General features: G+C 46.4%; 1 protein-coding gene across 4 annotated transcripts in view; it reads left to right on the top strand.

The window, feature by feature from the left end:
- Positions 1-17,542, top strand: part of LOC135906157 (large proline-rich protein BAG6) — a 231,625-nt gene that overhangs the window by 132,358 nt on the left and 81,725 nt on the right. For all 4 annotated transcript variants that reach the window (XM_065437392.1, XM_065437393.1, XM_065437391.1 and 1 more), the window contains 2 exons: positions 317-413; positions 12,852-13,039. In XM_065437392.1, the coding sequence (XP_065293464.1) occupies positions 317-413; positions 12,852-13,039 (285 nt within the window). The remainder of the gene's footprint in view (positions 1-316; positions 414-12,851; positions 13,040-17,542) is intronic.

Genomic DNA, 17,542 nt, shown 5'->3' on the forward strand with positions numbered 1-17,542 from the left:
GGCCCAATTTGTCGATGTTGTAGCCATCGGCAGGATGGGGTCTGAGCTGCACGCCAATGGCGGCAACCTCAGGAACTGCAGAGTAGACTGTTCTATGCTAAGAAATGCTCTCATTGAACAAGCTGCAACAGTGCTAGTGTTCCAGCACGGCCGTGACCGTATAGTACAGGGGTCCGAAGGGTTTCCACAAAACAAATGCAGAGGGTTACAAAAGGTCAGCAAGTTTAGTCTATTGTAGGGTTTCTTTGGTGTCGTAAGCATCTGACACTTTTGTTATTCTTCAATTGCATTTCTGTTGGTTTATGTTGACTTACAGGCACCACAATCTGCGAATCAACATGATGATCAGCTGCACCAGATGTTGAATGGCCTGATGACTGCCCTCCTACACCAGCCTCACCTTGTGCTGCAACGTGAGTTAGTGTGAAACTTCTAATAAAAACCCTTTAGTTGTTGTGTGTTGGATGAAAGCTTTTGCTCTCTTTCACCAACTTCACCTTATGCTGCAACATGAATTAATGGGAAACTTCTAATAGAACCACCTTTGTTGTTATGTGTTTGGGGGAAGTTTTAAATTTTGGTAAACCCATAGTAGTGAGACTGTTCTTATTCTGCACTGCTTCCAAACTAATGGGCACCAAGAAAAAAAAATGCAAATCTTTCATGCCAAACAAAACCAACACTGTTTGGTTAGTTGCAGTAATCTTGTGTTTAAAGTTAGCCATACTTAATTAGTAAAATTCTAATGATTAATTTGTTGGTTTCTGTCAATACAAATATTGTGGAGCTCCTTCACAAATAACAGTTGAGTTGCTTGTGACATGGCCATTTTTGCACTACACATCTTTTTTGTCTTTCATGTAAATAAATGTGCAAGTATATTAGAAAGAAACCCAAGTAGCAGCTCATTTACTCACCTGAGCAGTGGTCTTCTTAAGCACCTCACAGATGATCGAAGCCTACTTCATACGTGCCAGGCTTTACGATCTTATAGTAGAATGCTCGATTTTCAGAGCAGCAGTGGTGATTGCTCCACCAATTTTGCCAAAAGGTGAAATATAGCAGGACATGGTTGGTTTGAGCAAAATTCATGTAATTTGCACCCACCCTGCACTGAGAGCAAGCACTGAGAGCACTGAGGGGAGGCCCCCTCCTCTCCGCCCCCCCCCCCTAGGAAAGCTGCAAGCACTTGAATTACATCATTATCTCAGCTGTACTACCAATTTGTGTAATCCTAGCAGTAGGCTGACGTGTGCTCGGAGAAGAGGGACTGATGATGACTTGCCAGGCATGGACAAGTGGCCTCAGAGTTTTATGGTGTGGCAATGCACTGGTGATACCTTTGATGGCCAGTGACTCTATACTGAGCAGAGGGCGATATTGAGTGAAGATGGTGATGATGAGTACCAGAGCAATTGCAGCATTTTCTGCATGTGAAATGCCTACAGGTGTTGTCTGGCAGCCAATGTGATGCACCATAACAAGCATGCAAATCACACATCCTTACTTAACAGGTACCGCCTACTGTAGTTGAGAGTCTGACACCCAGCATGTAAGAGGTCACCATTAGTTACTAGAGAGTTTTAGCACTGCCTTGTTACCGAATAATAAATGAAGTATGTGGTGCAGTATCACCGTTGTGTATTACCGTACAGCGATGACAGAGAACATTTTAGCTGCGTGTGTTGCTCAGTGGATATGGTAACGTGATAATGATAATGGTATATATGCAGGCCTTGCAGAATAAAGTAACTTTGTGCTGAGCATGAAATATTCATTTTGATGAATAATAGAGAGTTTTCGCCTGTCCATATACCCCAGCAGCCTGGCCCACCCGAAAAAAATCTGAAGATGCGTTTTCCGGTCCCCCGCTTCAACCTTTATCATTTCCTTAGAGTATTCTATCTTTCTTGTCTCCTATTCACTTCATTTCATTTCCAAGTTTCCGGGCTGCCAGGGTCACCCATCTAGGCATGGCCTTCCTTGGTCATAGTCATATGATTATAGCAGTTATATATGGCTAGTGATCTTTAAAACACTCCCACATTGGGCTCCATGGTGGGCGGTCAGCTTAAGCTGCCTAACGTATATATTTTTTCGTGGACTAAACCCCTCTTCAGCAAAACATGATGCGAGGCCGAAAAGGCACCGGACCAAGGTAGTAAATTTCAATAAACCGAGTGATAGGTTCACAATGTCTGTTGTAATTACATCTGAAATTGAACAAAAGATTCAAGACATGTCCCCCTTCCTCACTGCCAAGGCATTCAATGAGTGTATTGGCCAGACCTATAAATGAAAGAAAGTGAATTCTGGAGACCTCTTGTTTGAAATTATGACAACTGAACATAGCATACAGATTAAGAAACTTTGGAATGTTGGCAGCGACACTGTGTTGGTCATGCCACATCGTACACTGAACTACGCTAGGGGTGTAATCTCGGACACAGAACTCCTAAAGCTCTCAGATGAGGAAATCGAAGAAGCTTTAAGCGATCAAGTTGTTCTAGCTGCAAAAAGAATAAAGTTCAGGAAGAGTGACAACAGAATTCCATCCAAACACATTGTACTGACTTTAAACACTACAATATTTCTTCACTCTTTCGTTACCGCAAGAAAATGGTCATTTTTTGTAGGTCTCAAAAAATAATTATTTACCACTACAAATAAGATCCCAGCACACATTGCAGCATAGCATATTGTGCCTAATGAAGCATTAATTTCAAAGGAAATTCAGAATATACATTTAAAAGATAAATAACCCAGGAATAGCGTCTGAAAAAATAAATGCTCAGTACACCGCCATTTTTCGAATACAGAAAGGAAACTAAGACCAGTTCATCGCCCATGCCATGCAGTGAAGCAGTTCCTGGATTTTGTGAAGCAGAGGTGCACTCTGCACTTTTCCCATAAAACATCTGGCTTTGTTCAACTTTGCGGTCCTCGTAACACATTTTGCAGTTCCGGCTTTTCGACATTTTCTGAGGATGGTCCGATGAGAAGTGCAAGGAACGTACTTCAGCAGTTCATCTAGAGTCATGAACCTCTTCCAGGACCGATCGCTCTCAGTGTAGCTGGACAACTACAAGATTATGCATCCAAGCATATCTGTTTGCATTTTAGCAAGAGTAGAAAGAAATCCCATGCTGTTGTAAACTGTCTTGCACTGATCTGTAGTGCTGGGCCAAGATGTGCTACGGGCGGCCTTCTCGGCATGAACGGAAGTTTCTTTGCTGCCAATGGCAGCACATCATAACCAAACGAAGTATACACCCTGAAGACAATCAGTAGAGATCTCAGGTCATGCAAAAAGATAGGCAGATTAGCGTGCGCAAGGAAGGAGACCACTCAAGGTCGTAAAGGAAACTCGGTCAACAGCTGCGGATGTCCCATGCTGACTCGAAACATTGTCACCGCGAGAGCTTGAATCTGCTTTGCTGTCATCTTCGGAATCATAACTCGAATCCTCATCACTAAATTGAAGTGTGGTTGCAGCATAGTTTTGAGCACGGCGCTTTTCTCGCGACGTAACCAAGTGGTACGACGCCATGGGAGCGACTTTTGATAACTGCGCAGTGGCAGCGGCAGCGCCCCTTGCTGGGATTTTATGAGATAAGTGAAACCTAAACTCTTGGAAACTGGTTGAAAATGCTAGATGCACATGTTGGACAGGCAGCGGAGCTTCCGAAATGCACTTTGGCGGAATAAGATGACTTGGACTCCAAACCAAAGCTCGCTAGTGAACAGCTGGCATCATGGCATCATTTTTGGTTAATCACCACCATTCAGCACTGTCGGTCAGTGAAGCCAGCGATATCATTTAATTCTTGACTTGCTGGGAGTCATATGATTACAGAATTTTGATGCTGGTATGGCGTAATCGTTAGCGGCATGCTTTTTTCTCAAGCGCGGAAGAAGGTGACAGTTCCGCCTTTTTTTTTTCTACAACATACGCACATTAGTTCACAAAAAGGTCTGTCAAAAATCACAATCTTGAAACTGATTCTGAAAGTGGAGTGCCTGTGCTAACTACTGGATTGCCTTAAGTGGATAAGAAACAGCTCCAACATGTCAAAATCGGCGATCTAAAGCATCCTTCGCCGGTGATCGATTTTAATGGGCGTGGTAACAAAAGAGTTAAGGGGGACGCGGGTTCTAGAATGGTAAAAAATGTCCGAAAAGTTTGATTTGAGAAAAACGCATTTTAGGAATGTTTGTGCCTTCAAGCACCTGCCCTCAATTTATTAACGCTGATTTTTATTGGTAAATTGGAAAAAATCGGCTTTCAAAAAGCCACAGGAGCCGCGAAATGCCCTGCACCAGGCAAAATTTGTTCAAACTTACCGCCCGCGCTGTGGCCGCAGCCACCAGCCGACTGCCGACATCATGGGCTTGTTTTGAAGCCGATTTCTTTGTGCGCAACTTGCACCAGCTTAAAATGGCGCCACTCAAACAGAACAACTGCTCTCGCCACTTTTCCTAAGGGTGATTTCAGGCCTCTAATGGGGTGGAGCACATGTACGCAAGCCGAGCCCCTCGTCCTGAGCCTCCCATTGGCTGGCGTGACCGAAGCGGCCATTTTGTTTTGTTTGCCTCTGTCGTTGCTGCCAGTTTGCGTGGGTCGTCTTCGTCTGCTTCTGCTTGCATTCACGTGGTTCATGCACCGTCTTTTCATCTGGTGCCGTGTCAGGAGACGCTCAAGTAAAGAAGACATGTCAAGCTTCCGGCGGGAGGAGTGTCAGTGGAATGAGAGGCTGAAGACCACAGACGATGGCGTGCTGTCGAATGGCTGGCACAAATGGAACGGCCGGAATCGCCTGTTGCGTGTGAAGCGGCATTCTGCTGACGCCGTTGCTTCTACTGGGCCTAGCTGCAGGTTGATGTCATCGGATTGTCAGCTGTCGCGTCCAGCGGCATTCTAGACGGCATTAACATGGCCTACTGATGCACAACCGCTGGCAGCCGACTATGAACACATTTGTAGTCACCGGATGACTCTTCAGGCGTGCACTAGTGCCACCTTGTAGCGACTTCCAGGAATTAACCAGCATGAGAGCATGCACATAACATTCAGTGAAACTTTCTTTGTTGCGAGTTTTCACACTGTAATGTAGGGGTGCAGACCTTACGTGGAGGCGTGCCTTACACGTGGAAATACGGTATTTACCACTAAGCAAGCGAAGTGACAGATTTCTGCAACTAGAGGCCACAGTACATCACTTGTGCCTGTCATCAAGACATCGTGTATTGCCTACTGGAAGCACAAGTGTGCACAAATATGTGAATTCACAAAACCTTACATCCATACGTGCAAGTCCATAGACTTATACTTGATTGCCATTCCAGAGGCCATATGGTCACCATATTTTTCAACCTGTCCAAAGACTTCTATTTGATTTCCCACCCTCTGCTGCTATGCAGGATGGATTTGCATGGCATATGCAGGCAATACCTGACATTGTTTTCGTTACCTGCGACATCGCACAAATGCTATATGCATGTCGAGTTGCCTCTTCTCTTCCACTCTCCCTCAGGTGTTCATCGGGGCTGCAATCTCTGCCCCTTACTCTTCTTAATTTTTATCAGTGATTTATTCTTGTACGTAAAATACAGGGACGTGTTGCTCTATGCTGATGACAGTAAGCAGTTTCAGAGCATTGGCTCCACTGAAAATTGCTGTCTTGACACTCCATCTTATCATGATACTTCCATAACAAGCAACTAATCAACAAGTCAAAGACCTGCGTTATATCATTCAATCGCTGTTACAAACCACTTGATCACTTCTTTATGGTAAATGGCCTTAGTATTGCAAGAACTTCAGTGACCTGGGAACTGGGGCTGTATATGGATGACTCGCTAAGCTTAAATGCCACATAAAACTCATTACCAACAGTGCTCGGAAGATGCTGGAGTTAATCACTCGCATCACCAACGACTTCACCAAACCAGTCTATTATCTTGCACTATACCTACTGCTCTGTTGTCTGAAACTGCCTGCCTCTCTGCTTCGATGGAACGCATTCAGAGGAAATTTATTGGGTTATATTACAATCGGTACCTACACCGATGCATCTATTTCTGGTATGAGGATTTTAGAGCTCATTGGTATTTGTTCCCTATCTCAGGGGCGACTTGTATATGAAGTGTGCTCCTTACACAAGCTAGTGCATGGAGCCATAGACTCCACTTTACTATTAAGCACAATCTTCATCGCAGTTTTCATCTTTCTGCTCGCTGTCATAGGTCTTCCCTGTTTTATCCATCCCACACCCTCCTCAAGAGTCCATTGAACCACTGGAAAATCACGTACAATTGCCTTGACATAGGCAATGTAGATATGTAACACTTCTACGAGGATGTTATCAACAATGTAGCTCATCCCTGTGTTGATATACACTGTCGAGCTCTGTATGTATGTCTGATATGTATGTATGTCTTTGTATGCATAGATGTGTATATGTATAGTTTATGTGTATTGGGCCTGTGCCACTCAAATGCTGTCATTATCTTTCATTTTGTTTTTGTGCTTTTAGGGGTTTATTATGCTTTTTCGCTGCTACACACAATTCAATTTGTACTGGAGAATATCACACTAAAGGCACCAAGGTGTTTGTGGTCACATTCAGTAAATAAATAATAAAGAAGATATTGTAACATAGATTGAAGACTGAGTCTTACAAAGTAGGCGCTTCTCTTTAATGGCGTGCCAGAAGAAGAGCGTGCAGCTTACGCGCTTCGTTGTCTTTCATGGCGCCGGCCTTTGCGCGTGCCGTCCCACGGTGCGGGAGCCCCACATCATTGTGTCAACTGCCCCCCATGCGAAAAGCAACCGCCTCGGTCGCATGAAAAAGTTATTTCAGCAATGACAAGAAATGGAGCCCCTCAGGTGCATTTCGGCGTTCACGTATGCGCATAGTATGGTTTCATGCACACTACATGAACAACTTCAGCGCGAGGACGACGACGGGGTGAACCGGGGTCAGAATTGCAGGGGACGACTTCGCAGGTCAAGTCACTGAGGCGGCGTGTAACTCTCTAGGGGCCAAAACATTGACGGAGCAATTTTTCCGAGAGTCCACGGCGACGAATGGGCGTGCAGACCCACACGGAGGCGCCTGTATTGTAATGGACGTCGCATTGACCCTGATTGTATCGAAGGGTGTTGGTATGCTGTTGGCTCCGGATATGGTGCTGAGCAAGCTGGTGTGCTTCTTCGCCTCTTTGTACAAACTCTTCTACGTGTTTGCAGATCGAGCTATTAGCCAGAGGTAGCATGGTGTCAAGTGCGGACGTGACATGGCGCCCGTATACAAGTTCAAACTGCGTAAACTGTGTAGTCTCCTGTACAGCAGTGTTATACATGAAGGTCACATAGGGTAAAACCTCGTCCCACATCTCGTGCTCTACGTTGATATACATGGAGAGCATATCAGCCAGCGTTCTGTTCACACGTTCCATTAATCCATTGGTTTGAGGGTGATATGCAGTGCTCTTGCATTGAGAGCAATGTGTCAGCTGGAGAACGTCCTGCATAAGTTCGGCTGTATATGCTGTACCGCGGTCGGTGATGACAACAGACGTTGCACCATGTCGTAGGACGATGTGGCGTACAAAGAACTTGGCCAATTCATACGAGTTTGCTTGCGGAATAGCTTTGGTTTCGGCGTGCGTGGTTAAGTAGTCGGTAGCGACGACTATCCATTTTTGCGCGAAGAGGTCACTGGGAACGGCCCAAGTACATTCCTATTTGTTGAAACGGTGCTTGAGGAGGGTCCACAGGGTGGAGAAAGTTAGCCGGTTTAACTGGTGGTTTCTTGTGGCACTGACAATCGCGGCAGGTCTTCACGTACCGTTGCACAGAAGAATAAAGCCGGGGCCAGTAATACTTCAGTCGTATCCTTGCTAATGTCTTAGCGAATCCAAGGTGTCCCGTGCATGGCTCATCATGGCAGGCTTGCAAAATGTCTTGGCGCAGCGCCGATGGCACGACAAGGAGGTACGTATTGGGACCGCTTCCGCAGTTTTGCCTGTAAAGGACGTTGTTGTGCAAGTAGTACAATGATAAGCCGCACATGAGCGAGCGGGTAAAACACCTTCAACTCCTTGAAGGTGCCCGATCAGCGGCAGAAGCTCAGGATCAGCGCACTGGTGCTCAGCCATCTTTATGGCGTCGATAACGCCGACAAATGGCAAGTCAGGGTCAGGATCCGATGACGTCGTAGGGAGTGGTGCATGTGACAAACACTCAGCGTCGCTGTGCTTTCTCCCAGATCGGTAGACAACTGTTATGTCATACTCTTGTAAGCGCAGCCTCCAACAGGCTAGTCTGCCTGAGGGATCCTTGAGGTTGGCAAGCCAGCACAGGGCATGGTGATCGCTGACAGCCTTAAAGAGTCTACCGTACAAGTAGGGTCGGAATTTACCGATTGCCCATACAACCGCTAAGCATTCTTTTTCAGTGGTTGAGTAGTTTTTCTCCGCCTTGGTGAGACTGCGGCTTGCATAAGCAATGGGACATTCCGCACCAGCTTGCCACTGCACAAGAACTGCACCGAGACCCGTATTGCTGGTGTCAGTATGGATTTCAGTGTCGGCGTCTTCCTCAAAATGAGCAAGTATTGGGGCCACTTGCAAACGCTTACGCAATTTATTGAACGACTGCTGCTCCTCGTCGCGTGTAAGCCGTGTCAGAGGCTCAGCAATTCTCGAGAATCCCTCGACGAAGCACCTATGATATGTGCACAAACCAAGGAAGCGTTGGACAGCCTTCTTGTCTGTGGGTGGCGAAAACTCGGCGACGGCAGCTAACTTGTCGGGGTCCTGTCGGACGCCGTTAGGACCAACGACATGGCCAAGAAATTTCAGCTCTTGGAACCCGAAGTAGCATTTTTCAGGCTTGATGGTGAGGCCAGCGGTACGGATCGCAGCGAGGACACTCTCGAGTCATGCGAGATATTCGTCAAACATGCTCGAGAACACGACGTCATCATCCAAGTAATGAGGCAGGTTTGCCATTTGAGTTCAGCGAGCACGGTATCCATCATCCGCTGAAAGGTGGCAGGTGTGGAACATAGACCGAAGGGGAGAACTTTGAACTCGCAAAGCCCGTCAGGTGTCACAAACGCTGTTTTTTCACGATCCTGTTCATCAACTTCGATTTGCCAATATCCTGATTTAAGATCCAACAAAGAAAAAAACTTGGCATGTTGTAGACGACCCAATACATCGTCGATGCGTGGCAATGGATAAACATCGCGCTTGGTGACACGGTTCAACTTTCTGTAATCTACACAGAAGCGTAGTGTGTTGTCTTTCTTTCTAACACTACAGGAGAGGCCCACAGCCTTGTGGACGGCTGGATCACCTCGTCTTCGAGCATCTTGTTCACCTGATGCTTGATCGTTTCCCTTTCCACTGGAGACACGCTGTAAGGATGCTGACGAACAGGACGCGCAGACTTATTTGTAATAATGCGGTGCTTTGTGATGGACGTGCGCCGTACTTTGGACGATGTTGAAAAACATTCCGCAAATTCATTCATGAGACTCAGTAGATGGTCTTTCTGATGGTCTGGCAGAGCAGCGTTAACATGAATCTGTTCTTTTAGGCTGGGCAACTCAGGTTGCGGAGATGATGCGATTTCCATTGTGGCAATGTCAGTAACATCAATTATTTCGCGAAGAAATGTAATTGTTGTTCCTCGCGGTATATTCCGATGTTCGTTGCTAAAGTTTGTTAGCAAAACGACTAAACATTTGTTGCGCACCCGAAGAAGCCCTCTGGCTATGCAAATGTGGCACTCAAGAAGCAGGGAGATGTTTTTCTCAGCAATTACTTCGGCATCGTCTTCCATGTCGCATCGGACAAGGGTAAGCACGCTGCTCTTGGATGGCAACATGACGTGATCGTCAGCTACGCGAAGCGCGATGTCAAGGTCGATGTCATTACTGTTCGCTATGGCTTGCGTAGTAGCGAAGCTGACTCTGGACTCTTGCAGGTCGATGATGGCACCGTTCGTCTGAAGGAAATCCATGCCGAGTATAAGGTCCTTTGAACATTCAGGAAGAATGACGAAGTCACCGATGTACGTGAAGCCCCGAATGTTGACTCGTGCCATGCACTGGTCCATTGGAGTTATGAGGTGCCCTCCTGCAGTACGAATATGAGTCCCGGTCCATTGCGTCGAAACTTTGTTCAGTATACGCGCGAGATTCTGGCTCATAACAGACGTGTCCGCACCCGTGTCGTTTAACGCTGTGACTTCGTGGTCATCTATGGTAACTGGTACGTCGCAAGATACTGACACCGAACTACACTGCTTTCTCTGCGTCTTGATTACGTCATATCGCGGTCGGCGTAGTGGAGCATCTTCAGCGTTCACAGCATCAGCGACCTCGCCTCCGCAGGTCGCTGGACTCTGTTTTCCCAGGAGGCAGGGCTGGGTGAGCGACGCCTTGTTGGGCTCGGCGCGAAAACGGGGCTGGAAGACCTGTATCGGGCAGTTGATAGTGACCGAGGGTCACAGAATCGTGGGCAAAACGAGCTCCTGGCATCTACAAGATAGGCTTCAATCTCCAGGGGGGCGTTCGCCATTGCGCGGGCACAGTGCATTCAGTGAAAATCCACGGAGCCCAACTCAGCGGTAAGGACACGCCCTGTAGAGGTGATCGGCTTCACCGCAATGAAAACACAAGGGCTTCCAGTCTGCAGTGTGCCATACGTCGCTCTTGCGGGGAGGTCGTGTTTCAGCCATGAATGGCATGTGGCGAGTCCTGAAGTCGGCAGTTGCTTGTTCAATGGCACGCACAGCATGAAAGTCCGGGATGTCGCACGCATCATGAAAAGTCGGAGACAACGAACTTTGTGCAGCTTCCGCATATGACATGCGAGGCTTTGGCTGCCGTACCTCGTGCTGTGGTGTCTTGCTTCGCTCCGGGACTTGTACTGCCTGCCTGCCTGATTTCTTCCCGAACAACCTCAGCCAGAGCGAATCGGTACCGATATTGTAGCCACCTGAAGCTTTTGAAGCTCTTCTCGAACAACAAGCCTAATGAGCTCCCGCAAGGCGTCTGTATTGTCCAGGGGTATAGCAAGAGGGTCACGCGATAGGGTCGACACTTCGCGGTTGTACTGCCTTGTTCGCTGTTGCAGTGCCTTTTCCATTGATATGGCTTCCGCGTGAAATTCTGCAATGGTCTTTGGTGGGTTGCGTATTAGGCCACCAAATAACTCTTGCTTGACACCACGCATCAAGTTCCTGACCTTCTTTTCTTCCGGCATGGATGGATCTGCACGTCGGAAAAGTCGGCACATATCTTCAACAAACATTGTGACGCTTTCGTTCAGCCTCTGTACGCTCGCCTGAATTGCAGATTCAGCTCGCTCCTTGCAATCAAGGCTGGCGTATGTGCTGATTAGCTGTCATTGGAATTCATCCCGTGTCGATAACGCTGCCTTACGGTTCTTAAACCATGTCCGCTCATAGCCCTCGAGGGCAAAGTAGGCGTTGCGTAGCTTGCACTCTGGAGTCCAGCCGTTGAATTCTGCGACACGCTCAGAGTGATCGAGCCAGTCTTCTACATCCTCGAAGGTGTCCCCATGGAAGGACGTGGGTATTCGCGGCTGGTTGAGGACGACCTCAGTTGGCACGATTGAGGAAGAAGACGGAACTGATGTACTCATCCTTCTGACTCGATTGGGTAGAGGCTCGTGCTCAGGTGGCAGTCCTTGAAAACGACGGCTTGTCCGTACGTGAACAGGAGTCAGCTCGACCGGACTTTGTACTGGGCTTGTAGACGGTGTTCGATCTGGGAGTGGTAGCGTGTACCCAGCACCTCCACCAGAAAAATGTAACTTAGATTGAAGACGGAGTCTTACAAAATAGACGCTTCTCTTTAATGGCGGGCCAAAAGAAGAGCGTGCAGCTTACGGGCTTCGTCGTCTTTCATGGCGCCGGCCTTTGCATGCGTCATCCCACGGTGCGGGAGCCCACATCATTGTGTCAATATAGTTGTAATATATGAAGTACTTATTCTGTTCAAAGTGTTGCAGATGAAAAACAATTGCTCTGCTAAGCTTGCGGAGTAAGACTCCTATGACTGCACCACTTGCATAGCTTCTGTAGCATTGCCTTCTAAGTATGAAATGAACTACAGTTATTGCTTGATGTGCAGGTGTCACAGCTATCACATTATCACATTTCTAAGTATGAAATGAACTACAGTTATTCCTTGATGTGCAGGTGTCACAGCTATCACATTACCATTAAGCTATGACATCAAGACATCAGAGGGAGTGGCAGCATTGTTAGTGACACTTGCTGACGCTGCTTTCAGCCAAAGTGTGAATAATTTTTATTGAAACATGCATTTGTGTTGCATGTATCAATTGGTGTAAATTGTTCAGCAGCAACATGACCATTTTGCTCACACATTCAATCAGCAGCTCAAGAAACTACTTGTACCAGGGAATATCAAACGCCTTATCACTTGCCTATAGTGACTGGAAAATGAGCTGACAAATAAAGTAAACTAGCATATTTTCCAAAATGCTCTGAGCCTCTCTTATCGTCAGTGTAGCAGGGAGCCCTGCCATAAGATTTCCTTTATAACATCTTAATCTCTCCCTGGCTAGTGGGAGAGGAGAATTTAATGTTTTGATAATTTGTCTTAGAATTGCCTAGTAAGATGATTCTTACACTATATAATTGATTACATTACATCCGGACAAGATGTCATATAAGTGTTGCAATTCCTGGCTATTTTCTTGCACCATGGTAGTATAAAAGCAATGACTTGGGGTAAAAGGTCACCGGTTGCGAGTCATGCATAGCTGGTTGTCTCTGACAGGTCAGCACATGCACATGGGCCAAGGCAGCGGCAGCGAGAGTAGTGGGAGTCGTCCAAGAGCCACTCTGGCAGGAATGATGCCAGGCCGGAGCCGCCACATGTCCATGCGCCAGACTCCCCTAGTCTACAGAGGCAATGGGCCTACAACTGCAACTACAGCTAGTGGGCCCAACACAGCCACTGCAGAGGTATGGGGTAATTTTTATTTATTTATTTGTTTGTTTGTTTATTTATTTATTTATTTATTATCCTTAACTGAAAGGGGAAAAACAGGTAATTTATGTGTGCATTGGAGAAACAGCGTGCTGCTTTTGTCATTTAATTGGTTTTTGAATAATTCATACTGAAAACTTATAAAATTTGGGGTGGAATTGTATATGCTGTGTCCAGTGACCACATTGCAGGTGGCACAAAGCTACAGCATGCAATATTTATTTTTAGGCATGGATACCTAGCACATTGTGCATCAAACTATTCTTTGGAAATGAATTTGGGTCTCATCCGACAATATTTATGTGCCCTGGTAGGAGGCAGCCTTATTACCTCATCAGTTTTTAATAAACTGCGAAATACTGGTACCGTATGTTCACTGTTAAGCTGTGTGCTCTTGGGGTCGAGCTCCACCACTGGAAAAGCTGGTGCCACTGTTGGCGTGACGTGGCACGAGGGATCACGTGGACCCAGCGACCGTGTTGGCTGCTTCGGAAGCACCGAAGCGAGCTGAAAAGAAAAGTTTAAAGTCTCACCTGTGCTGCAGTTCTGATTAAGTGGTGAGGCTTTCCCGCCTTGGACGTCTGCTTGACAACATTTGAAAGCACTATAATAGGTCGTGGCTGCCTTTGGAGACGTGCAGCATGGTAGGCTACTGTTCGGTGCCGCAGTGCCAGACGTATGCAACGGAGCCCGGTGTCAGCCTTATTCACACGTAGCCCCAGGACAAGAAGCTGCATGAAGCTTGGCTCGCGAAACTTATAGCCGGCAAACAGCCGTCGACTACAACTCGGGTATGCAGCAAGCACAGATGCGAAGAAGATTTCTGCTATGGCGCTGGGACTGTGATGTTCGGTGAGTAGCAGAAAATGCGCAGTGAGATGCTCACCTGCGCTCGCCACCCGGCTAATGTCATGGCAGTTTAGTCTATGAACTCGTTGATGCTAGATACTGGCAAGTTCATTGGAATGGAAAGGGAGCAGTAGGAAGCACATTAAAATAAGGCATGGCATATGGTCATGTTTGTGTTAGGGATTAACACACTGGATTAAAAGAAAGAAGCAGCGGGAAATCGCACGTTGAGAATACCGATAAACATACAGTGCGATGCAACTTGAGATATAATATTGAAATGTCCAAGAATTTAGGGGGGCGAAAAAAGATTGAATCATTGTGAATGCACCTCACAGTCGCCATAGGCGTCGAAGTCTCTATAACAAAATTATTTTTTAACGCTCTGATAGCATCCACACAACAATGGTTGCTTGTGTAATGTTAAATGATCATAAGCCCCGTTTACATGAATGCGACAGTGGCGCATCGCATTTCCAAGCACATTTGGGAAAGGCGATGCGACACCATTTACATGTAGCGCCTTAACTCTCGCGAGAACGTAGCGCCACATGGTGTCGTATAAGGGAAGTGCAACCGACTTCCGGTGTAACTGATTTCTGGTAGTAGGCCGAGTGCACGTTGGTGGTTGAGTGCCGAGAAATATACAGTTTTAGTTTAGCGTACGCAACTTATAGCGTACGCTATACGCTATAGTGTAGCGGACGCAAAGCCGCGCACGTGTTTTGCAGCTTTTTTTTTTTTTTTGGCCAGCGAGATTTTTGGATCTCAGAGGCCATATGCCGTCGTTGCAGCTATTTTCCGACTCTAGCGATAGGTAGCGCTGACATCTCGAATGCTTCTTTCGTTAGGCTTCGACTCGTTCGAAACAAGAAGTGATCTCGAAAACACCACAAGGGTATCCATAATACTCTGTCGTCGAAGCGGCCTGAGACTAAGCGAAAGCCGTTTACACAAGCGTTTGGTGTGAACGAAGCGCATTTTACAAAAGCAACGCCAAATTCAATTCGAAGGGGGCAGCCGGGACCGCCGCCGTGTTGATGGCCAATTCCTTCCCATCATTCCTAATGCGACGATCTTGAGTTTACATGCTCCGCGAGAGTCGACTTGCGCCCGTAAATCTACCCTCGCCTGGCGCATTAATGCGATGTGCCTTCCTAGCACATTACTGCTGTTTACATGAATGTGATGCGCTAGAAATGCGATGCGATGTGACACTGTCGCATTCATGTAAACGCGGCTATATTCTGCAGCCTAAAGCTCACGACAAGGTGTGACAACGTGCTTGCAGCGAACGCGAAACATTGTGCACGGACATACATGCAGATGTGTAGTCGGTCGCCATGAACCTGTGCAATCGCTGCATTGAGGCCTCATTCTATTATGCTCCCTTTGGTTATACAGACAACCCACTATAAGAACATATTTCACATAGCTTGCTCTTAGCATGTGCCTACCTTTCACGCAAGAAGCTGGTTCAGGAGGCTCCACCGCGCCAACTGCGCACAATGGCGTTTACTGTACATATTCGGTAAACAGATAGCGTCTGTAAAAGATTCTCTGCTTTCAGTTTGCCAAAGATTATTATTTTGACAGTAAGAAACTTCCCTCATTTTGCGAGTACTTACAGAAATGTCCAGAACGGTTGCTACGGGGTGTTTTTATTGAGTGCCACACGCCAAACCTATGAAGAACATGCCATATGATCCCTCATACTACGCAAGGGAGGCGCTTCTGAGAGATGGCGACTCCGTAAGTCCTCGCCGCCGATACAGGGTGTCCCACGTAACTTTAGCCAAATGTTAAAAATATGCAAATGCCACGTAGCTGAACAGAATAATGTTGTTTGCCGTTGCTTGGACATACTCAAATTATTTTTTAATTCTGCCTACCTACATAATTAGAGCTAATTAATTATTCGACTTCTCAGATATTATAATTAGATTAAAAGTGTCAATGAGAAAATTGTAGAGTGACATGAAAAACTCCCGGTACAGCTTTCTGTTCCTCAATACGTGCTACATAAAAGTGTTTTTCTGAGCATGAAAGAAATCCGCAAATGCGAGCAAAATTGCTGTGTGACTGGCCGTGTGTATTCGTGGGCTTTGAACTGTGAAGGTGCGCATTATTGTGTTGTGAGATCCCGTTGCCTATTGTGAAATGAGTGACGGAGCTTCTGCGAAGTTGCAACGTATCAAGCAGCAATTGTTTGTCAGTAACCTAAGCTTTCAATCATCTCCTGAACTATGCCCTGTTTCAAGCATTCTTGCTGTTCTGTCTGTTGTTACTTGTCTTTTTTTGTGAGTGCATCAAGTCTCCTTGTTGGCTTCAATCATAGCAGTCTGGGGGTGATCACTCTGAGGCTGATCTCTAATGTTCATCTGGTCATCTTTAAAATGCCGGACCCATTTTCACTCACTGCCCAAGACCATTCTCGCACCGCCATACCCAAGCTGAAGCCTCTTATGAATTTCTATGGATGAAATTTGCTCTTTCATCAAAAATTGCCATTCACTAGAAATTGCTGTGCCTATTTGTGCCTCTATAGTTTTTATTCTTGTGTTTACTGCCACAAATGTCACTGTGCTGGCTACTTGCCTTCAGAATTGTGTAGTCGCCATTTGCAATCGCGCTGTTAACATCCATGATTCCGTCCACGGTGGTTGCGGCAAACATTTGTTTTATTTTGACTCTGTGCACGTTGGCCACGCACCTTCGGAACTGTGGGTGCAGCATCCATGAACGCGTCGACGATGACCACGGTTTCGTTCGCAGCAGTTGTGGCGAGTAGTAGTTTTGTTCTGACTCAGTGCAATGCATGCGCAATGTCAAACATGGTGGAAGCTGTCAAGAATGATAAGCTATTCTCCCGCAACTTGCACATCAAACCTGCCGGCTACATTGCGATGCTGTTGCCGACCAGAGGTCCTATTCTAAACCTTGTCCAATTTCGCCATATTGTTGAATTTTGTATTGGTGGTCTTTTCATTTGATCAGAGAGGCCGTGGCAGCCCTCTGGGCCAATCAGAGCTGACAATATGGTGAATTCGACAAAATGGCGAAGTTTGACAATGTCCAGAATAGTACCCCAGCTCAGTGGTGGAAAAAACACACACACAAACACACACACACACACACACACACACACACACTGGATGTGCGCGCAGTAGAGAAAAGCATGTCTCGGATGAAGATGCGGGCCTTGTGCCACGGCCACACCGCAAAGGAAGTTATGACATCGCCGCTGCAAGCGCTGATAAGTCACAAGATGATGAAAATTGAAGCTCCTGCACTGCTTTTGTGCGATATAGAAATGGGGTTTGCTGATTACTTTGTAAATAAAAGCGTGCTGATGTAGCAAGCAATTGTTTATTGTTCTCTTAATGCCCTCATTGATTTAACATTCGGTTAATTTCGACATTTTATTGTTTCTGTAAAATCCAAATTAACGAGGTTTTACTGTATGCGTTACACAACATTGCAACGTTAGCAATGCTGCAGTCGTAATTCTTTTGCAATAATCTACAACTGAGTTCATAAATAGCGTAAAATTGAGAACCTAGTTCTTTAGGTACACTAAAATCTTGCTACGATGCAGTTTAAGATAGACCCGAAATTACTTTAGTCAT

This window comes from Dermacentor albipictus, chromosome 1 (assembly GCF_038994185.2).
Source record: "Dermacentor albipictus isolate Rhodes 1998 colony chromosome 1, USDA_Dalb.pri_finalv2, whole genome shotgun sequence".
NCBI lineage: Eukaryota > Metazoa > Arthropoda > Arachnida > Ixodida > Ixodidae > Dermacentor > Dermacentor albipictus.